The 25,230-nt window shown below is 33.9% G+C and overlaps 1 protein-coding gene and 1 non-coding gene across 5 annotated transcripts in view; one reads left to right on the forward strand and one right to left on the reverse strand.

Moving 5' to 3' along the window:
* Window positions 1-371: 371 nt before the first annotated feature.
* LOC138713900 (protein Aster-B-like) overlaps window positions 372-25,230 on the reverse strand; it is a 90,248-nt gene continuing 65,389 nt past the window's right edge. For 3 of the 4 annotated variants that reach the window (XM_069846408.1, XM_069846409.1, XM_069846412.1), the window contains 2 exons: window positions 23,752-23,872; window positions 372-21,997 (listed from right to left, as the gene is read on the reverse strand). In XM_069846408.1, the coding sequence (XP_069702509.1) occupies window positions 21,815-21,997; window positions 23,752-23,872 (304 nt within the window). In that variant the 3' untranslated portion in view covers window positions 372-21,814. The remainder of the gene's footprint in view (window positions 21,998-23,751; window positions 23,873-25,230) is intronic. The other variant, XM_069846410.1, reaches the window with a different exon arrangement.
* Window positions 3,136-3,207, forward strand: TRNAS-GGA (transfer RNA serine (anticodon GGA)). The gene has a single exon. It is a non-coding gene; the product is annotated as a tRNA-Ser (tRNA).

Consider the following 25,230-nt stretch of genomic DNA (forward strand, 5'->3'; position numbering starts at 1 on the left):
CTAAATCGTCCTCCAGTGGCTTAAGGAGGGAAAGCTGGTGATCAACAAGATCTCCCAGCTAGGTCCAATGGACCTGTCGACCAACAGCAGGTGTGGTCCTCCAGACATTCTGGGGGTTTGTGTGAATGAAGTAGCCACCAAAACGTTAAAATATGGTGTTCACTTAAATCGGCTACAACTTGCCATTTAACCAAGAAATGGATTCGGAGCACCTCAAAATCTGTGCTTCAGTGGCTGACCATGACAATATCTTTGAAAAATGAGTCCAAGAGGTCAAATGACTTTATTGTCAAATGCCTGGCATTAGAAAACAACAACAACAACATATTTTGCGTTGTGACTTAGGAATATGAAGTAAATGAAAGATCATATTATAACAATTCATTTATTTTTTTTACATGGCAATGTCAGATTTCCGTCACATGCCAACAGTCCAGATTAATAAACACCACTGCTGAACTGTCATGCAGTATTAAAATCAAAATATAGACTTACTTCATGATCTGGAAAGAATGTTTACATATATTTGGCTATTGCTATGCCAGTTGTAAATATAGCCTGAAGTGAATATGAACTCAAGTTCAAATAATGCACAATGTGAATAGTTTACATAGCAGTTCATAAATTTTGACTAGGTATTTGAGCATCATATTGCGGCCATGACTAAAATATGCAGCATAATACTACAGTCTAATATATACAGTCACGAAGCTCAATACGTAGGTAATATGCATCCAATGACAGTTGAACTTTAGTTGCTAGCCACTAGGATCGCTACTATCACCTCATCACAATGAGAAATAGTACCAGCACAGTCTATTGTTCCTAGTACTCTCAGTTGCTAACCGCTTGGAGCATTGTATCGCGAGAAATGCAAGAAATCACCTCAAGCTTCGTGACTGTATGTCCTAGACTGTGATAATACTATGTTAATACAATAACAATGCCATCTTTTAATTTTCCATTCTGTTAGAAAGAAAAACTATGATATTCATGGGGAAAATTATTGATTATAATGAACATGATTTGTTTCGCAACTTTGAGATACGCAGACTAAGAGGAAGGCGGATAATAGGAAAGATTGGAGAATGCCGATTTTGTGGTGAAAGACAAAACACTAAGAATGACTGAATTTGTGTCGAATCTTTTTGAATTAATGTATATCAGTTTGCGCATAACAAAGAGAGTGGAGAAAGAGGAAGAGGGCAAAGTCAATATTGCTCAATAATTAACCAAAATTCCTCCTCACTAGATATTAAGACTTTTAATCTTATAATAATAAGAATAATAATACTTCATTATTATTGATGTATATTAAAGTGTTAAATCAAGACTGTTTAAAACCGTTAGAATTTTGGTGATTAGAGTTTAAATTTAAAAGCATCTTCTGCACAAAAAAAAAAAAAATCACTCTTTCATTGCAATAATGTGGCTCCATTGTCAACTCACTCTTAACTTCACATTAAATTTGCAGGCTAAAATGTCCATCATATACACATTTTGACAGTAAAGTTGTAATTATAGTGACCCACATATTTTCTCACGTGTGAATGACAAAGGTACAAGAAATGTGGAACTGAAAGGAAAACAGAAGCTGATGTCATTAAAAAGAATTGAAAGATAATAAATAGTTTCAGTTCAGTCATGTAAGTGCATGTGTACTTTTCTATCAGAGGTAGGCCTATTTAAACATCCATCATAGTGGGTAGTAATGTTATTATCGATTGCACGGAAAATACTACTACTGGAGTGATATTACTCTGGACTAACTAAAAAATTGATAGTATCTTAATATGTGCACATGTTCACACATGTGTGTATGTACGGAGACATCTATTGAGATAAGAAATTAATGTACACAAATTATTTATTTATTATTTACTAACCTATCATTACCATGAAGCACTTTTCGACTATCTGTTGGTATCAAACTGATTGTGCTGCTGAATTGTGTGTCCACTAAACTGCTTCAAAGCATTCTAGTGGGATAGGTACCATATTCATGGCTGCATTTTATTATTGATAATTTCAAGCTATATTTACTTCTTTATTTGCAGATAGCCTTTATTTGTTGGAATAATATTTCTGTACTGATTAATTTGGAATATTTCTCTATTTAATGATGTTATACAGTATAAATGCTCTACAGGAAATACATTGAGAGGTAAATTTCTGTTAGTATTGTCCATATTGCAAAGCTACGTCATGAACCAAGTAAATCCTTAAATTATTAGATTTCTTAATATATTCCTCAAAATAAATTAGTCATCTTACCTCTGAAGTGATTTTACCATTTCTCTATGGTATAGGATGGGATTACAGCTATAGTTTAATAAATAAATTACATTATCATACAATTAACAGCATAAACAATTTCGATGCAATGTAGACGAACATTTAATTTAAAAAGAAAATGAGAGACAATGAATATGTATATAGTTTCTTTTTTTCTATTCTTTTTTTTTTGTACCATCAACGTCTGTTTGTCACAAAATCATACACAAGATTAAAAGATTATAATTATACTGATGAATTAAAAGAACTATGTGAAGTTACGCAGCCATCTTCTTGCAAATTCTTCTCTGTTCGAAAATTCACAGCTCCCTGCATCTATAATGTCAAAGTCAAATTGTAATAATAATATTGCAGTTGATAGAGTTAGCATATGGTTAGTGATGCCTACATGAAAAGTTTACTCAGTTCTCGAGGTAGTTTTAATATATGCTTTGCATATAATGTAAGCTTGCTCAGTACTACTGCATTTGGAAATATAGTTTTCTTTAGCGCATACAAATAAATTATCCACTGTTTATTATTTTTTTTTTTACTAACCCAACATTACCATGAACTGTTTTTTTTCATAGTATGACGCAGAATATCTGCATGGAAATATCATATGTACTTCGGTACATTAAAATAATATATATGATATGCGTAAATCACTTCGTGATTTAAGACGGCGCTTATTCCATCGGATCCCGGCCAACTAGTCATAACGAGTGCACCTCAGCACATGTGTGGACTTCAGTCCTACGTTCATAGACATTTATGACATAGTGCAGAGGGCGGCCACTAGAGGGAACCCAAGAGTTGGAACTTAAACTGAGACGATTCTGTCCGACACCGGGATGGGTATCCGGTGTGGCTTAGTGGATAAAGCATCAGCATGGAGAGCTGAAAACCCGGGTTCAAATCCCGGTGCCGGAGAGAATTTTTCTCCGTTCCATTACTCTTTCATTGTTCTAGAGTTAGATTTATTTCAAATTTTCTGTGTGTATTTAGTTGGTATTGTAGCATAAATCGGCACAGGGGTTTTTAAAAATAATGGTTTTTAAAGCAGATTTCTTGAAAAAATATAACAAAAAATGTGGTAAAAATTTACTTATTCAGAAAAAAATGCATAAATTTATAAAATATTGTTATTTTTGAAAACTCTTCTATTAGATTACTTATAAGAGTGTTAGAAATAAGCTGTAAAAGTTTCATTGTTCTACTCCCACCAGTTTTAGAGAAACGGTACAATAAATATCACTAATTTAACATGTGTTAAGATAGGAGATTCTCGATCCCCTTAAAAAGATATATATATGTTTCTACCTTTACAAGTATTTAGGCACCACAGCTAATTGTACGAAAAGATGTAGGATGATGTTCAGTGCAAGCACAGCTGTCCACAATGTTAAGATCTGGAGGCTAAATTTTATGGAATGATTCAGAAGACATTTATGAATGTGGCTTATGAATGTGCTGTTCAGAATAGATTGGAACATTGATTTAATAATGAACTGAAGGTTGCAGACAAAGACTAGGCTATCATCATAGATTTTTAACGTCACAAAAATATACCTGAACACTATCTTACTAAAATATTCATAAAAGTCACGAGAAAATAACCACAGGTGATCATATTAGGAGAAAAGAAATTAAGTGTTCATGGTTATCCTCCATTACCGCGTGTGTTTGCTAAGCTAAATGTGTAAGATTTCCAAAAGAAACCAAAATATAAATACGCCATTCTGATTTTCATTTTGGCAAAAAGAAATTTTGGACTTCAAATTATATTTGCATAAAAAACATCTTCAAATGTTGAAGAATTTGCAGCGTTTTGTTGTTCAACTTCACATACTCCACAAATCTTACTTGTGGTATAATTTTTAATCCTGAATATGCATGTTTAAGATATCATAACAACAAGAAATCATTAAGAGACAATACTCACCGCATTCATATCATGAAGCATATGAAAAGAAAACTTCAACATACTTTTTGTATATCTGTGTGCTATTTATGTAGGTACAGTCATGAAATGTTTTCAGAAATTCGTAAGACATGGAACAAATTTTCATGTAGTTTTAAAAATACACAATAACTTCAGGTAATGTTAAAATAGATTAATATTTAAGTACGGAGAGAGTATTGTAATATGAAAATATAAATGCGTCATGTACAGAAATATTACTCTATTACCATCTTATGTCATTAACCTACAACAAAAGGATATGTATCTACATTGCGCAAGAACAAACTTCTGAATATTTCTGTCACAATAGCAATACCAGCATTTATATAAATAAATGAATGACAATTTTATATCTTAGTATTTACAATATAAATTCTATAAAGTTAAAATCACAGCTCCTGAACTTTCATGAAAATGGATAATACCTTAAAACTGCACTATGACAAACTCTAATGGAATTATAACTAGCAGAAATCACACTGTATAGTGTATACAGGGTTTGAAGGATAAATTAGTAAGTATGCCAAAATTAGAGTTATGTTAGCATACAAATTTCTCACGTATCATTCACATTCAGGTTATGAAGTAAGTGGACTAAATTATGTTCCCTCTCCCCCCATATACAACTTCCAACATGTTTTCATTACATAACCTATCTTTCAATGTAATGTGCTTGGAGATTTAATAAGTGACTTTAAAAACTTCTGAGGACACATACAGACACAAAAATAAAACTTACTCTGAAATGGAATGATACTTGGTAGGCATACAGTACATCTGAGATGATACAACATACATAACAAATAGATCTTCTATATGTGGATAAAACTATTGTAATCAGTGCCACTGTACAGTAAATTCAAAAATATATCCTATATGCATACCAGTATGTACGATTCCTCCATTTCTAACACTGCACATAAATTAAACTGAAGCAGTACGTCTGCAGCTCAAAAAGTACCTTAAATGCGAAACTTTTAATGCTTATAAATAGTGACCAACAAATTTATAATTAGATATCAATTACAAAGTTCGTCAAATGTGTTTCTTAACACCCCAAGCTTAAATACCGAAATAGAAAGACAAAGAACTATTGTCCTCTCTTGTTTATATTAAAATTTTCATATTCATTTCTAGAAAATAATACCACATTCTTTCATAGAAATCTAGGATGTCATTGAAATAGCTAACTTTTCAATTTCAAATTTTATGTATAGAACGACAATTTCAACTTTCTTTGTAAGTAGTAAATTGTGATACTCACTTCGATGTATTTCTTTTACATGTACGCTGTACAAAACAGATACATGATGTGCAACAAAGCATTAAACACAGTGCAGAAACCAAGTCTGTTATGTTCGAAATGTTAAGAGATTCATTTCCCTTCTCCAATCAAATTTATTTATTCTGCATTTAATTTATCAAGAACGTTTAATGTCTATCCATTACATGAAGTGGAAATTATCTTCACTAACAAATTTTGTCATGGATTTATAATTATGCTACATTATAATAGACAGATCTCATCTTTTAGGTTTAGCAATGAAGCATGATAAATAACAGATATGTAACCTATTATGCATTTTGCTCTTTGCCGGTTTATTTTATTATTCAATGCTTGAAATAAAATCATTCATAGCCAAGTTTTTTGTAATTTAAAATGTAATTTAAATAACAAGTCATTAAAAAAAGTGCCTTTATACAAAACTTATCACGCACCTGTTTAACAACAGTTTATCATGTACAAAGAGCTGGGGTGCAGGGACTACAGTACATTTTTGCAATTTAATTCTCTATTATTTAAGAGAAGCCTTCTCTGTAATAAGTAATTGTAAGGTTTATTATTTTCACTACAAGAAAAAAACCTAGTCACTAGAACGGGGTTCATTACATCACAATTGACTGCTGACATAACATAGCCTACATACGAAACTGTGTTTCTAATTTTTCCCTCCTTAAATGTGAGTGCATATGTAATAGTGAAATCAACACTTTAAGAACCAAAGTTACAGATAATTTTAATTTACTTCAAACACATGATTACAAACATACAGAACTCCATTTCTGGTCCACATTACACGTAGTTTGTGTTATACTTGGAAACAGCTGGCCATTTACTGTCAAACAGCTGCAATATTGTAGAAAAGGAATGAATAAATGCCTTCATGAAAGAAGGGCAATATACAGGGTGTATGAAAAAGTAATGTCAATCATTAAAGAGGTGATAAAGGAATCTATTTGCTGCGAAATATATTAATACTATTTTTTTTTTTATTTTGTTTCTGTACTACAGCTGTACATGATAACTTATCCGTGAATGTCATACTCTATGGATCCACTTGGTATTTTGTTTTGCTGATTAATCATGGTAAGTGTTTGAATAAGCATAATCTACCCTGATATTCACTAGAATCTACCGGAGCCTCTCTATCTTAGTAGGTTATTTTACGACGCTTTATCAACAGCTTCGGTTATTTAGCGTCTGAATGAGATGAAGGTGATAATGCTGGTGAAATGAGTCCGGGGTCCAACACCGTAAGTTACCCAGCATTTGCTCATATTGGGTTGAGGGAAAACCCTGGAAAAAACCTCAACCTGGTAACTTATCCCGACCGGGAATTGAACCCGGGCCACCTGGTTTCACGGCTAGACGTGCTAACCATTACTCCACAGGCGTGGACTTCTACCGGAGCAGATGTTCAAAATGTTTTCCTTTCACATGTACACACAATTCAGTCTGATCTCTGGTTCCACATTTCCTTCTGTCATATCTCTGTTGTATGAATCTTTACTATCTCAGAAGTGTAGGCATATTCCTTCACGAAGCTCCATAGAGAGAACTCGAAGGGTGTTAAGTCTGGAGATAGTGCCGGCCAAGAATCTGGAATGTCCCTAATAACTACAAGTTTGAGAGACCGAAAGTAGGCTATAAAAATGGATTACTCATTAAAACAGTGTGTAAATAAAGAAATAAAACGATAAATGGGTCCATAGAGTAGCCTATGACAAGAGAACATTTATCATTATGCAACTCTAAAATGGGGAGGAATTCAGATTAACATTTTTTGCATAAAATCATGTCCTTTAACACCGTCTTCATGATTAATCATACATTTTGGAAAGCTTGTATAAGCATGTATGTACTACATACCTCACTAAAACTCCGAAAACACTATTACAACTGCGATGGAAACACAACACATCTTTGAATGTGTCTATAAATGCTACTTTTGCTAAGTTTATTTACTTGCCGAGAATTATGTCCTACTAACAATGCAACTTACTTCCTGCATAAAAATACTGGTGTATTCACAAACTGGTTCTTTCTTACAGTGACTCATGTGTAAGATTAATTTTGTTAACACAATCCTTTACAAATACACTTTCTTTTGCAAATCAAGATTTCAGGTATAACTCCCTGTAAAGTTGATTTGAATAATTTCGAGGGAAAAATTGTTCCGGAGCCGGGTATCGAACCCGGGAACCTTTGGTTGGGACCCGGTGTCGGTTAGAGTTCCCGGGTAGCTCAGTGGTAGAGCGTTGGTACGTTAACCAAAGGTCCCGGGTTCGATACCCGGCTCCGGAACAATTTTTCCCTCGAAATTATTCAAATCAACTTTACAGGGAGTTATACCTGAAATCTTGATTTGCATAATACACGTCACTGTTCGTTAACAGAAAACCACAATTTAAGTCACACGGAGTTAGTGTGCACTTGAAGTTGGTTGCTTGACGGTTGTCAGCCCACTTTGAGATCTGTGGATATAGAGGGAAAAATTGGATCGGTGTCGGTTAGAGTTCCCGGGTAGCTCAGTGGTAGAGCGTTGGTACGTTAAACCAAAGGTCCCAGGTTCGATACCCGGCTCCGGAACAATTTTTCCCTCGAAATTATTTACACTTTCTTTTGTTAATTTAAAACAATAACAGTATATACTTGAGGTATTAAGGCCACATTTTACAATGTTTCCAATTTTTGTATTTTGAAACTTATAGTAAATGTAGGAAATGTTTTTTCTTGCACAATAATTGTAAACCTCCACGTAACTTATACAGCTATTATATGCATGACTTGGTTCTTTTCAAACATAAACAATGCTTCTGCAATCAATCCCTCTAGGCAGACCTAAGGATGGACAGTTGTGAAACTAAAATATTAACACATCCAGGCGTAACTGGAGAACATTCAGAACAAAATCTTCAGTGATAAATATATTTAACAGTCTTACAGATTAATACTATTGAATATGTCCACATTATTTTGAATCTATGACATATTATATAGTTCATTATGCTATCATAGCCTTATTGGTGTATGAAAATAGGTAAATATTACCATCTCAATTTATTGATTTACTGTGTATCTTTATGCAAAGAAAAGATAAAGAAACCAGATAGTTTATAATGTTATTGACTGAGAAAAAATTAAATAATGCATAACAAACAAGATGAAAGACATTAATCTAGTTACCGTTGTTTAAATGACGTGTTTCAATGATGGTTACCCAAAACATTCCAAGAACTTCAATACCTTACTAATGAACTGCAACCAGTCACTGAACACGCGGTCTAATAGCCAAAAACTTTAAATTAAAACTGTAAAGTCTGTTGTGAAAGTAATAATTCCTTCATAAATAAAATACTTTATTCTTGCTATTTTAAACTATTCTACCATGAAAAAACAAACCATTCTAATAATTCTACCAGTCCATGATGTTGATATATAAATTTGACTAATAACTGTAGTATTATTTACAAAAAAAAATAACAAAGCAAAAGTAACCGTTTTTGGATCCCATAAGACGTCATTAACTCTTTTTTCATTAGAAGAGATTTTCCAAAGGACAAGACAAGATGAAGGGGTTCAAGTCCATTGATATAAGCTGTCCAGACCCTTAGAATAAAACTCGCTCTTGTAGAATTTAGTTCACAATTACAGACGTGGACAAATTATTAACAAAATTGACGATTTTTATGATAATTCTGTTTACAAAATTTGACTTTTCAGTTTAGACTACAATTGACAATTTTGCATATTTCTATCATTACAGTAGACAGAAATATGCAAAATGTAAACTGTAGTTTAAATTGAAGAGCTTAATTTTGTAAAAATATATAATAAAAATCTTCAATTTTGTTAATAATTTGTAAACTAGCAAAAATGTCAACTACAGTCTAAATTGAAGAGTCAAATTTTGTTAAACTGTAAAATAAAAATCTTCAATTTTGCTAATAATTTGGAAATATCCAAAATGTCAACTGTATTCCAAATTGAAGAATCGAATTTTGTAAAAATATATAATAAAAACCTTCAGTTTTGCTAATGATTTGTAAATATGCAAAAATATCAAATGTAGTCCAAATTGAAGAGTCAAATTTTCTAAAAATATACAATACAAATCTTCAATTTTGCTAATAATTTGGAAATACACAAAAATGTCAACTGTAGTCTAAATTGAAGAATCATGTTTTGTAAAAATATATAATAAAAATCTTCAATTTTGCTAATAATTTGTCCACGTCTGTACAAGCATTACAATGGCATGATTGAAGAAGTACCGAGAACACGAGAGAGGTTATATCCCTTCATTCGTAATGTGTTCTTTTAAATAGCACATATCTTCATTTCTTGCTTGATGATATTCATACAAATCATTACTCCAAAAACAGATAATTCTCTTTTGTTGTGTCATTTCATTTGTAAACGATACTTCAGTTTCTGCATGCACTTCATATTGCATAATATGTGGTATTGTGGAAGTTTCACATGGAGCTACCCGTGGTTGCAGAGCAGAACAATTTCATAAGGAATGCTGCTATCCCACAAGCTCCCTTCTAATAGAACACGTGAACATTGCATGAATTCTACCACATGTTTCTTAAATCAAAAGAATCATATATCAAGGATGCAGTTCTGTTATGGCTTTTTTTGCCGGAAATAAAAGTAGCATGTGATCTAAACTATGAATGGCAGAACACACCTAGAAGTAGGTTGTGTTAGCTGTATGGACTTGGTCTCAGTGATTTATTGTGCCTACCTTTTTAACAACCAATATCTAAGTCTTCAGAAACAGTGCCAGATTTTTTATTTTCTCAGAGAACCAGAAAGAACATCTGTCGTGACAAAGCTTTTTGTGTGTTGTCAAAGCAACCACATTGCTCATCCTATCAGCTTCAATAAAAGCATTATTTCCCTATGATTAATCACATTATTCCACGTAACACATCCTTGGTTACTCCCCTCCAGCTACCTAGTAATGAAGCTAAAGAAATCCTTAACGCTTGTGAAACCATATACAGTGCAATCAGTTATGCTTTCCCAGCGGCACGGGATTTTTCCTATGAGCGAGCCCCCACTCGTTTGCTGCGCACTGGAGGCCGTAGCAAGCCTGTTTGCTTACTTGTTGACCTTGCTGAATGCTGTAGTCATAGCACAGCTGTTCCCGGGTGTGTGTTGTGTTGTTTGTTTCTCAATTCGACAGTATACATAAAGTGCATTATGCCTCGTGAGTTTACAACCGCACAGAGTGTCTTTATTTACGATTCATGTGTGTTAACTTGGTTCAAAGACGGTTTAAAGAAAGATTCCTGGGTGTAGACGCTTAGATCGTATAAAACAGTCCATAAACTTTATAATAAATTTCAGGAAATTGGAAGTTTTTGTACATTTTCAGGTCATTTGATTTCTTTTGTACAGACTGTAAACTTTTGCCTTTGTCAGAAGAGAGCCAATTGTTGATCCATAGGTTTGTAAAATGAGACTTTACTGAAGCAAAAGCACTGGATAGAGATATCACTTGAAGAGGTCTTGGTTGCAAATATGTTGCCTGTTTTGCAATATTATCGACTTTCTCGTTTCCAGGTATACCACAATGACTAGGTATCCATTGAAATGTTATTTCCTTTTGGAGTTCTTTTAGTTTACTTAGTTGTTTCTGAAGTGGAATAATTCTATGTGCATATAGGTTTGGTACATATTTAATTATATTAAATATAGCCCCCTTGGAGTCAGTAAGTATGCAAATAGATTTTTCAGAAATTTGAGTAACACACTGTGAGGCAGCATCAATAGCTAGCAATTCAGTGTCAAGACTGGAGGAGGATGAACATGGTATGAAATAACTTTCTTGATATTTTGGAATATAATACCTTGCTCCTGATGTCCCATTATTAGGATTTAGAGATCCATCTGTATAAATTTGAAGGTGATCCTTATACTAGCAACAGGCATCTATAATGAACACCGATCAAAATACCCCTCATTTCTCATGAAAAACAACAACTGAATAGACTACAGTGGACTATAGTGGACTTTATGTTGTCAGCAAACAGCTGGATACATTAAGAAGATTGATTGATTCGGGAAATTGGAAGTGTCCAGCCTAAGAAACCAAAAAGCAGTGTCAGGTTCTCACCAAAGAAAGATTACATGACATTCGTAATCGTTTAGAAAATTCTCCTAGAAAATCTCTTCGTCGTCTTGCACAACAAGTGGGACTTTCATATGGGCCTGTGCAAAAGGCTACTAAATTACTGCACTTCAAGTCGTATAAAATAACTGTGACACTGCTCTTCAGCCAGGCGATCCTGTACATAGGCACATATTGTGGAGTGGATTCTGGAAAATGTGATGAATAATTTCCTAAAGAGATGCGAAAATGTGTGGAGAATGAAGGCGGGCAATTTCAGCACCTCATTTGATAAGTAATGAGCCTCTTAAATTTGTATATTGTTGGTTTGTTTTATTGTTTTACCCTTCTGCTAATCACCGAGACCTGGCTAATGAGCAGCACGCTCGCCCATAGGTAAAACACTTCAGCGGAAAAGAAAACTGATCACACTGCATAATAGAACCCTCATTTTAGGCAACCTCCATTTCATTGCCTTAATTCCAAAACCTCGTAAGTAGCTCGGATGTCGATTTTCACTTTTTGCGCGTTTTTTAAAGCCCATCACAGAAACATCTACTGACAAAGCAGTGAAGCTTAATTTACAACACTAGCGCTAGTACTGGGTGTTTGCGTTTGTAAATTTAATAATCCGATAGGCTATGTATTGTATATTTTTAGTAGAGGCATCGATGTAGCTCAGTCGGCAGACTCGCTGGGCTGCTGATCCTGAGCTGCGTTCGAGCTTGGGTTGGATTCCCCTTTGGTGGTTTCTTCTGAGGTTTTCCACAGCTGTGGGACTGAAGCCAGATGGTCTATGGCGAGTCCTCGGTATCAACCCCTTTGATTTGATTACCTGGTTGGGTTTTTCCGAGGTTTTCCCCAACCAAAAGGCAAATGCCGGGTAATCTTTTGGCGAATCCTCGGACCTCACCTCACCTCACTACATCTCGCCAAAATATTGTAAAAAAAAATTGCACAAAATTGTAAAAATTGTAGAAAATTATTAAATTGTAAAACTGTAAAAATTTGTAAAAATTGTAATTGTAATATTGTAAAATTTTGACTTGTTCCACATCTTAAAGCTTCATTGCTCATGTAAGATCAATGGAATAAAATAATGAATGAATGAATAAATGGGCTATTACGAAACCACTGAACTCCTCTTTCTATGAATTTATTTTCAAAAACGGGCAAAAAGTGAAAATCCACATCTGAGCCAGTTACAAGGTTCTAGAATTAAGTTAACAATTTAACATTAAATTTTCACGGACCCAATAATGATTAATGTATTTTTGTAGTCAACTGAACATTATTCTCTTTGCTGTCAAATCCGTATTTTACATTAAAAAGAATTCTTAAATTATTATTATTTTTTTAAATTTCGACCAATACAAAATGCATTTCGATTCAACAAATAAAATACCATTTTTTTTTAGAATCGTCAACTTGACAACACTGCTGCTCTGTTACTGCGTAACCATGACAACTTACAGTCACTTCTTGTCTTTGTTGTGCTTGCATGATGCCAGCACTATTACAGTGAGGAAACAAATGTATCACTAGAAAACAATGGCTGCAAAATGAAAAACACTTTCTCTTGCAAAAAAAATTAATTCGCGAAATGGAAAAAAATTCATATGAGAAGATGTCCGAAATGGCGAGAAGACTTGATTGGCACCCAGCTAACCCTTAATGTTTTCCAGTTTTTGTACAGTATTATCCATAATTTAATTATTGTATTTTTTTCGCAAGTAAATTGAATTTTTGCAAAAGCATTAAATTTTTTAAACAAAAACAGCAAACCACTATTTAGTATCATTACACTGTAATGCCTATCCTAAATTACTACTACATCATCACCAGGAATGGCAGGGAATTTACCTGAAAATGCTCTCCCTACTGTATAAATCTTTCAAAAGACCACCATACTCAGCCAAAGCATAAGATAATTTTTACATAGGGTTGCCAACAAGTGAAAATTAATTTGTAGTTGAGGGAAATGAGTAATCTGGACGAATTTCAAATAAGAAGCTATACAAATCTGTTGTGAATGTAGGGTTTTAGGAGAACACACAATGCATATTATAGGGCGGCCCATAAGTCACAGTGCAATGTGCTATAGAATTAAACCTGGTAACAAAAGGGTATGGCAACACTGAAAGACAATTGATAACACTGACCAAAACATTTGATAGCAGTGACAATAACAGTTGAATAATGATAGTAGAATTGTGAGCAAGATAGCAGATACAAATAATTATTAGCTTGAAGAATGGTTGGTTGCGAATGTTTGGATCCATGGAAGGCAGCACACGGGACAGACAATGTAACAAATTACGACACAGTTTAAAAGGAGATTTGGAAGGTCACTCCCAAGAAAAAGAAACTTGTTAGCTTGGGAAAAGCGAGCGTTCATTACTTGGCAGCATCAAAGACAGTCCCCGAAGTGGTCGACCAGTCTCAGACTCGACACATGTGCTGCAGTTGCTGGATTCATTGAACAGATTACCAGCACAATTGTCATGGCCTCCACGAAGTCCCGACTTGACAACAGCTGTGACAGCTGCCTTTGCAGACATAACATCACAGCAGTTACATAAAATGTCACAAAGAACCTGGAGAAGTAACCAACTCTGCATAAACAATGATGCAGCTCACAAAGACCCATTAGATTAGGTAAATAAGAAATATCTATGTGTACAGTTACTTATGGCCCACCTTGTACAACTGTTCATAAAGAAATCCCTTCTTGTAATTAATTATAAGTTTCATCTGCCCAATGATTTTCGAAGGCCGCAATATCTTGACAGTGTAGACAGTCTTTCAATCCAGAGCTGGAAAAAGTAAGTGGATGAGGAAAATTCTGATTTCATTTCTGAAGGCTGAACTGTTCACTGGTCAACTACTTTCTCTGACACTTGTAAAGGTAAAATGATATTCATAATTGATTATAAGCAATGCATTTAAGTAAGACTGTCACTTGCTATTCAGTAATGTCATTTATTTTTAACTAAGTTTTCAATTAGTTAAGGTACGGTCACACGTCGCTACTTTTGCAGCGCTGCAGTACAAAAAACTGCGCAACTCTCGTACTGCGGCATGTGAACAACGGTGCAACCCGAAAAGTAGCGGCTGCCGAACCTGCTGCCCGCTATTTTTTCATGCTGAGCGCAGCTTAAAAGTAGCGATGTGTGAACAGGGTTCTCAGGGTTGCAGCCACAGCATTTTTGATATCGGTTTTGTTGAAACTTTTGCTGCGGTTGCGACCAGTGTTGCCACCCAAATGTGCCAACGATACTTTTATTGTTTGGATGTGTTTTAATGTTAGATGTGATGAAAATAAATTATTATTTGTAACAGTTATTAAATGCACAACACAGTCTGAGCATATTTGCTGACGATATAATTCACTTTTTAAATTTTCTGTAGCGTAGTTTCAAACAGGAGGGTTGCCAACATTGATTACGTGAATATGCTGTTGGTTATCATTTAAGTATATAGGCGTTTTTAAAAGCTTTATAGTAAAAATAATGCCAATTTCTGAATACTAGTTAGGGACAGAAAAGCAAGTAATAGATAAGGAAGCTTTCGCATTAGTTTCTTAATAATGCGAACATAACCACAAAATGTATATTGAGAAGTCAACATGGAGATGGAAACCTGCAGCATGACTGCGGCTGGAAAAGTAGCGCCTTGTGTGTGAACAGACTCGCAACCTCCAGTTGCAACTTTTGCAGCACTCGGGTTGCGCAGCACGAAAAGTAGCGTGCAGCACGCTACTTTTGGCTTACGTGTGAACACGACACACAACTTTTGCAGCTGCAGTACAAAAATTGCGCAGCAAAAGTAGCGACGTGTGACCGTACCTTTAACCTTCTCTTTTCTTTCTCTCCCTTCCTCATTAGAATTTATTAACATAAAATAAATTAAACTCATCTTTTTATAACATATTTCAATACTTTTCCGTTCAATTTAAATGTATCCCTTCATCATTCTGAGTTCACATTTTTTAGGCTTAACAGTAACTTTTTAAGTTTTTTGCACATTATTTTTACATGACAATGTTTACCACAAACATTTTTTGGCAAATTTATACATGTTTTATTTCAACTCTCTTCATCATGGAAGTGTTAGGAGATGAATCATACTTGCATTTCTAATCTCCCAATTTGAATACTTTTAAACTTAAGTTCTATATTATACTAAGAGATAACATGCAAAATTGGATTTATTTTGCTAAGACTTTAATTTGTGCTTAATGATGCTTAAATGTAAAAGATCTCTACAAGTTTTGTAGAGATGACTACATGTACATACTTCCTAAATTTATATAATCGATCTCATATCTGAGACCATAAAACTAGGTTCATACATGTAGTGTGTGCGCACATGTGTTTTGGGTTAGGGAATGCAAGTACTTTACCATCTCTCAAGTCATGCAAATATTGTACAAATGAAGTCCGAACACGAAGACAACAGAATAAAGTAATTTAAGCTTCCATGCCTTGGTAATTAAATAACATAATTAATTAAGATTACTTTCAATAGCGAGGAACGGGAGCCATACCATAATAAAAACTGCATCCTTGTATATAATACTTAAACTAAAAAAATAAATAGATTAGAATATAGGGACAGGAACTTGATTGTTTCATCTACCATCACAATTACACTCTACATTAATGTAAGGCAAGTCTCAGTGCCAAAATAGCCTTCTACTTCTGATTTCAATTCCATCTCTTGGCAAGAATATACTTACTATTTAGCTTGTGCAACTATGGTGTCCTGACACCATGCAGGGCAAGAAAAATGTGATGATCTCTGTGATAATCTTAAAACAATATACATTTCAAATATACACAAATATCAGGATCGTGTATCACAAATAAGAAGTTTGTAACGATAGTCAACTGTATTCTTAGAGGTTCTGGAGGACTTTCAAAATCTTTTACAAACTCTTACACAATTTCCTACATCTATAATGGATGGTCAAATATGAAAATCTACGTATAAATTAAACAAAGGATGAGGAATAATTAACCAAAAATAACTTACTGCGTCCGTAATTAGTTTAGGTAAGGGTTTCTATTTATGAGGATAATTTTTAAATTCTGATGAGAAAAAAAATACACAATAAAGTTCATTTATATGCAGAATTCAGAAGTGACAATAAAATGATTGAATGTGGAAGTAGTGATGCAGTACGCATCAAGAGATACTGTTAACAGTTTTGTTGTCTTGTGTGACTTGGTTAAAGCCAATTGTCACGAGATCAGCTCCCAGTTCATGCTTTATATCAGTATTTCAGGGGTTCGCGGCATTATTTACATATCATAATTTATAACCCACTCAATTTTGCAAAGAATTGATGCACAATTTTTTCTTTGGATAGCCAATGCACTTCTGTATGCAAAAGTGATGAAGTACGACTATTTCCGAGTGACACTAAATTTCCATGTGATCAGTTTAATAACTTCTCTTGGTTGTCTATGGCAGCCTACTTAGCAGATATTTTTGCGTAATTGAACACACTCACTATGAGTCTTCAAGGTAGTGGTATGAATATTTTTAAGTTGGAGGCAAGATTGAGGCAGAAATTATAAAAATACGGCTGTGGGCAAGCCGAGATAAAGGTGGTAGTCTCAGCACCTTCCCAATATTGAAGTCATTTCTGAAGTCTACTGATGAATTGCCACAAGAAGTTCAGCATGTCATTTTGAGCATCTGAATGATTTAGTGACCTGCTTCAGAGATTACTTCCCTCCATCAGATTCTGAAAACTCATGGGTAAGAAATCCTTTCAAGTATGCTCTGGTACAATTAAAAATGTTGTCTAAGGAGGAGCAAGATGAACTTGGTGTTACTTGTAATGGCTCATTTAAAATATTTTTCAAAGAATGCACACTTGATCAGTTTTGGATGAAGGTATTTTCTGAATATAAGAAAATAGCTGAGAAGGCATTGAAACACTTAGTTCCATTTTGTAGCACATACCTTTGTGTACGAACATTTTCAATACTTTGTTTCCTGAAAAACAAACATAGAAATCGCTTCGATGTTCAACCTGATTTAAGATTAAAAGTAGCAAATATTGAACCAGACTTGGAAAGAATTGTCCGAAACAAAAAGAAGTGTGATTTTTCCCATGACATCTAGATTCAGGTATATACTGTACGGTATGTTCAATTTAATTGTTGTTAATATTGCTGCCTACGTCTCAACTACTATTTCTATGCAGATATCAAAATTTAAAGGTGTGAGATCTGTAGCTTGCCTCAACTCTGAAGTGCTTGCGAACCCTGCTTTATACTATTAACGCATTCATTCCGAGATCATGTAAGTCTGTTCAAGTTAAGGATGTCATTATCAATCATGTTCGATTGAAAGTGAAAGAAGATTACTTTTATTGCTGGAAAACCTCTAAAATGATTGGACTATACAGAAAGGGAAACTCTAAGTGATCTGAAATTGAACATACTATGTTCACAAAAAGGGAAGATCCAAAATTTGCTCACATTATTTTCAATATCTGTGATTGCAACACATTTTGCACTTTAAAATGGCTCACTTCGACACCTTACATACCAACGCCGTGAAAGGAAGATAGTAAACATGTATCTGTTCAAAATATTATTATATAAACGACCTGCACGCTTTGAACAGTAAAGTTGTTTTTAATAATCCTATTACAGTAGAACCTCTATTATCCGTGATAATGATGGGGATGGACCGAATGGTTAATCGAAAAAATCGGATAACCCGTACCATAAAATATTTTCATAAATAAAGTGCATAATATTTAGGCCTATAGTTTCGTAATTTTCTCCGTGGTGTTGTGTTTAACATGCTAGATACTGGATCAGAAGTTCACTAATTTAAGTCTTGTCATCAGTGACGGGTTTTAAGGGCTAAGGAAACTCCTTGTGATGGTTGTCTGCCGAAAGATAGGAGTAGAAGTCTCATGTTGTAGATTTACACATTCGTACTTTATACAATTTACCTTTTTTTTTTTTATTAAATCGCACACAGTTGTAACGCCAATCTCGTATTCTGATTCGATATGAGATAAAGTTTCTGCTTTCCCAAATCTCTCAATTATTTGCTCTTTTTTATATTTAGCATTACACGTTTTCTTTTGACACCCATGGGAGATATTTTACATATTATGTTATGCAGAACGTCCACTCCAACCGTAGAAAAAGACTGAATTGTACACGGGTGAAAGTTCTTGGGGTCATTTCCTTGAAACCAGATAGTGACTATTTTACAAGTAACTGTATAGGACTTCATATTTTGTCCTGTAAAGAGAGAGAGAGAGAGAGAGAGAGAGAGAGAGAGAAAACAGTCGGATAATCCGCCAATCGGTTAATAGGGTGACGGATAATCAGGGTCCTACTGTACTTATGTTCATGAAAAAATGTTTAGAATTATTTTGCAACCTAACATTAAAATGTCGTATGTGAAGCAATATGTCTAATCTCAAAGGTACATGGTAGTATCTGGAATAATAATAATAATAATAATAATAATCCTATAGAAAGATATTCTGTCATGTGGAAATTTCTCTGTCTCCTAGCTTACTTCGTCCTTCCTGCTTTTTTTCCTATTTTGTCCTGTAGACTCATGTGACATCGTTCTGCAAAGCAGTTATAATTTTATTCTTAGTTGGACAAGAAAGCAAGGAAGAGCCTGTTTTAAAAATGTCACATTTACACAAATATATGAAATACATTGCCATCCCACAGAGCCTGACATCTTACTACTACAGAAATAATTATCCTCATACCTCAGTAGCAGATTGAAATCGATTTTCATTTGCTGTTAGAGGAGGGCAAACAGTTTCTGAACACAGTATGCATTTCCAGTAGCTATAATTTTGACTCAAACAGCACACGATCTCTTGCAGAAACTGGTAAGTAAAATTAGTTAGATGCATCAAAATAAGACACCAATAAATTTGTTCCAGAAATACACAGAAGTGGTATCCAGTGAAAGACACGAATATATTGCATATTACGCATAATGTTTACAGGATTTGAGGCCGATCTCACACTCACATGCACGCAAGCTGAAATCTCACACATTTGTGGATTACAAAATTTTAATACAAGACAGTACCCTGAAGATGTATGGGGAAGTGCTAAAGACCAAAATGAGGAGCAAGTGAGTTGGTACATTTACCGAATGGATGTAATTTGGGCATATTTATCTCAGATAAACTAGCAAATGAAGAAATAGGTACAAGAGGCTATTTGAGGTTGCAAAATTGGTTTTGATAATTCCACATTCTAATGCTGGCAAAGAACGTATTTTTTCTACGATAATGAAAAATAAAACAGTTTTTAGACCTTCATTTAACGTGGATGGTACATTATCATCTGTCTTGACCATTCCTGAGCCATGCCACACATTCGAACCACCAAAAGAAGTGGTAAGAAAGCAATGCATCAGTATAATAAAACACATAGCAATAAAGAGTGAGATTTGTATTGTTTACAATTAAGCGCAACATTTAGAATACATTAACTTATTTTGTGTTCTGTTGTTTTTCACAAAACTGATGAATATTAACTTCCATAAAAATAATTTGAATTGTAAAAAAATTGTGGTTTGCTAATGATTAATTATGAAATATATGGATATATAAAAGAAATTTGTTATCTCACTCTTCCTGACCAGTGATCTGATCTCACTCAGTTACCATGGGAACTCTTTGCAGCTCTGTGTTTACCACTTCTTTTTCATTTATATAATATTCCTTCATAACAGGGAAGCTGATTATTTTATAGTCTTCACATTGATGTTTCCACCATAAGTTAGCACTTGGAGAATTTAACGTTTGGTTGGCTTCCAATGCTTCGAAATATGGTCATCTTAGACTGATGTGGACTCTCGACAGCTTGGCAATATTCAATTCCATTTCTGAGCTGGGGCAAAATTAATTTCCCTGGTAATCAGACAATAGTTGAATATAATATCTAGAAAAGTTAAATTCTGACATGGGTGAGAAATGGCCGGTATATTTTGCCTAGACCTCATGCATTCATGGACAGAATTCTTTAATGTGTCATAATTTTGTAACATGTTATCCCCTACTTATTTCCATTCTAAGTATTATATCACCTTTAAAAATTTGGAAAATTTATTATCAAATGCAGCTTTTCAATATAGCCTACACAATAAGGTTTTGGCAGTTTTTCTTACATGAATTTATTGGTTTTCTGAATGAGACAACGTATATAACATAGATTCTGGAAAATGGCAACTTTTATACAATAACAGTTATGTGTTGTTTTTTAATAAGAACAAAAATTTCAAATTCGTATCATAATTTGTATTTATTTAACCCCATTCGAACAATAGTATCAAACCTGTTATGTATTCAATTTATCTCACTGTGCATTTTCTATATAAATTTACACACATGATAACCAATATAAGGAGTCCTAAAAGTCAATTAAAATCATAAAATTTACTCTGTCACACGTTAAAAGTGTTAAAATTGTTCAAAAAGGTATTTACCTTTTTGAACAATTTTAACACTTTTAACGTGTGACAGAGTAAATTTTATGTTTTTAACGAAGTGTTAACGTGAACTTTAATCAATCAATTAAAATAATCCTCATAATATATTCCAGATAATGACAGAAGATTCCAGCAAACAAAAAGATGCAAATATATATATATATATATATATATATATATATATATATATATATATAAATGGGAGCTCTATGAGAAGAATAAAAAAAAATAATAAAGGGAAAATGGAAGCAGGATAAAACAGTTGAATACATAAATGAAACAAATTAGTTGTAGTCATGGGTAAATTTGGAATAGACTGTCCATAACGGAAGTGATTTGTTTCAACCATAGCTTTTTGGAAACTGATGAAGAAAAATGGAGGTGAATAAGATGGAATGAATATACAGTACATTCCTTATTTTAACACTTTATTTATTGCTATCATTTGCAACAGGTATTCATATTTGACCACTCATTTTTCGCATGTGAATATTTATTACATACGTGGAGCTCAAGAAACATACTTTCTAGCCCGTCATAAAATCGTAACATGTGATAAGGATAATACTTGCCATTCCCCAATACTGTTGAGTGTGTTTCAGGAGCCCGTCTCATCGTTTCCGTGACAGGCAAGATGATCACATGTGTTTATAAACAAGGATTACAGTTCTCCTTCCGGGTCAGGTACCTTTGAATGATCCACTTCTTGCTGTGGTTCTGCAGCCGTTGGCTCTAATCCTGCATTAGCTGCCTCATCTGTAAGCGTGTCTTTAAGGGCCGACAATACTTTCTTGCTCACCACTGGGTTAATGTTCACTTGTAATTCACTGAGTGATTCTTCTGTCTAAAAGAATACAGACACAGTTCAAGTAAAGCAAACAGTCTTTATAACACGCACACTTGTCTGCTGTAATAAACAATAAGACTCCTGGTTCCACACAGTTTACATTTTGTCCAGGCCAATTCCTTCAAATGATATAAGCAAAGGTTCGACGGTGAATGTTACTTATGTCCCGCCCACTATAGGAGACATAGGCCAGTTTTACACTAATCCTACACATATTTAGTATAACTTGTTGCTTGTGGGCCATCACAAACCCCGACCTCCACTCCTAAGAGCGCCAGTCCTTATATACCCGTCAGTCAAGGCCTTCTGACAAATAAAAGCAATTGACAATAGATATCTCAGTCATGACAACCTCATAAAATATCCTATCAATTGAATAATCGATCTTGCTACATACAACATAATTATATTATATTATTACCCATTTCAGCGAGTACTGACGACCACTGCAAAATACGACAATTTTGTCCAGGGAGCATTCTCTTTTGGCATAAGGATGATTTATGTAACATGTTTCTAAATTATTAGTCTTTTAAATACCGGTACATTCTTTAATATAATTTGGTCCATGGAGCATTCTCTTTTGGCACAAGGATGATTTATATAACGTTTCTAAATTATTAGTCTTTTAAATACCGGTACATTCTTTAATATAATTTGGTCCAGGGAGCATTCTCTTTTGGCATAAGGATGATTTATGTAACATGTTTCTAAATTATTAGTCTCTTAAATACCGGTACATTCTTTAATATAATTTGGTCCAGGGAGCATTCTCTTTTGGCATAAGGATGATTTATGTAACATGTTTCTAAATTATTAGTCTCTTAAATACCGGTACATTCTTTAATATAATTTGGTCCAGGGAGCATTCTCTTTTGGCACAAGGATGATTTATGTAGCATGTTTCTAAATTAGTCTTTTAAATACCGGTACATTCTTTAATAAATCACTGAAAAACAAATGTGAATATAGGATGTGGAGTAAGTACGATATTATTATTTTTTTATTTTTTGTCGCACCATTTTTACGTAAATAACGACAAATAAAAACTAACATGCCACATAACATTATTTTAAGAAATACAGGAAACAAGCATGAATATTATTCACCATTCTTAATGATCTTGGGATAGAAAAAAAAAACGTATGGAATAGAAATTACATACAATTAATGTGCATGTAATAAACAATAAGCAAACCATCTTCGATTAATCATTTCAAAACAACGTGAATATAGCGTGGATTGTGTAGGAAAATAATTTCTTATATGTTGCTCCCAATGTGCATCATTGTTAACTTATGAAAACAAATGAAAATTAACATGGCATATAAACACTATTCGAAGAAAGATAGGCGATATTAAGTAATATTCAGCGTTCTTAATGATCTTTGGATGGAAAATAACAATGAAATATGAATAAAATAGAAATTACATACAGGTGAGCATATAAAAAACAGTAAGTAGAATCATATCTGATTAATAAGCTTAAATTACTCCAGGTTTAGTGTAAGAGTGGTCTATATCTAACGATGTCTCCCAGCAAATTATTCATAACAACAAAAAAATCGTGTTAGAAGATTGAATTTGTGTATTTTCTCTGAAACTTTCCAAATATTTGTAGACAGTCTTTTAGATTAGATTGCCGAAAATTGGTTTATAGCGCAACATTGGCAGTGATAAAAGTGTGAAATATTCGTTCAGGGGATGTTGGATACTCTACATTGACCGGTTCGACTTTACAGGAGGCTTACCTGCCTTAAAAGCTGCACAGCAGCTTGTAATACTTTCTGCCACTTCTGCATCTCTACGTTGTGGAGCGCTTCCTGCTGTTGCAGCAAGTGAAGCCACTCGTCATGGGACTTCGGCGGGTGCCTAAAATTGCAATTCAGTGTTTTAACAATTTTGCTTCTTAATATCAGTAATATTATTTTGTGCGAGATCGTGCGTATTTGCTTGTTTTCCGCACAGAACCAATACGTGGTAAGTGTGAAATACCACATTCAGTATTCCCAACGTAACACACATAACAATTTCCCTCTTCTTACCGCTTAAGCGCGACATTCATTTTACTGCTTTAGGCTTTTAACATATTATTTTTAGAGACGTTTAACATAGTAATAATTATAAATTGGAAACTTACCACTGCAATTTCACCTAAATTGCAATGTTAATTATTGTTTTTAAATATTTGCAAAAATAAAGTAAAGTCTACTACTCCACGAAACTTATTGCATTCCTGATACAAGTAACATTAAGGAAGCCGTGAAAAAATCAACAAGATTCCAGATGCCGATGTTATTACTGCAATATGTTATATAAATAATATTGTTAAAATATTAAAATGAAAAATAAATCATTACATAACCTTACCATTTGTTTTAAGTTCGCATTTATAGACTGGGGGAAAAAAAAGACAGACGTATAACACAGCCTGCTGGAGTATAGTAAACACAGAAAACATTTTATAGCAACAATGTTGAAGAAAGATATTTTGGTGTTCCGAAGTTGGCGTCATTAAACAGAAACCAACATGGAGATTTCATTGCAACTAATTAGAAATTCGTCTTTCAGGTATGTAATAAACGATCTTTGCACAAAATAATGTACGATACACGAGCGGTATGTTTGTTTTCATGTTCTCGGAAATTAAAAAAGCTCAACTACGTTTCGCTTTTTCAATCTTTTCCTCGACCATGAAAACGTCAACATACCGCTCTTGTAACGTATATTACTATTCCACATACTGTACCAGGCTTTCATTTCAAAACTCTCCAGTCTAAATAAAAAACACGTCAATTTAAATATTCACGAGGAAGTTTAAAACCAGTGTTAATTGCACTTTAGGTTTCACACCCTCCCTCAACCCCAATCCCCCTTTGAAATTTCAAATGATACCCTGATAAAATTAAATTTGAAAAAGTATTCAATTGTTTATACATTTCATTCATTAAAATGTTTGTTTACAAATTTTGTTCTCACATCTTTTGTTTTTTATCGTCTCCTGGCAACCTGTTATTGTTGTTGTTTTCTAATGCCAGGTGTTTGACAATAAAATCATTTGACCTCTTGCACTCCAATATTTTTCAAAGATATTGTCATGGTCAGCCACTGAAACACAGATTATGAGGTGTTCCGAATCCATTTCTTGGTTTGAGTTGCACAATGAGCAGTTAGGGGACTGATATATTCCAATTCTATGCAGGTGTTTGGCCAAACAATCATGGCCTGTT

Source organism: Periplaneta americana, chromosome 14 (assembly GCF_040183065.1).
Source record: "Periplaneta americana isolate PAMFEO1 chromosome 14, P.americana_PAMFEO1_priV1, whole genome shotgun sequence".
NCBI classification, from domain to species: domain Eukaryota; kingdom Metazoa; phylum Arthropoda; class Insecta; order Blattodea; family Blattidae; genus Periplaneta; species Periplaneta americana.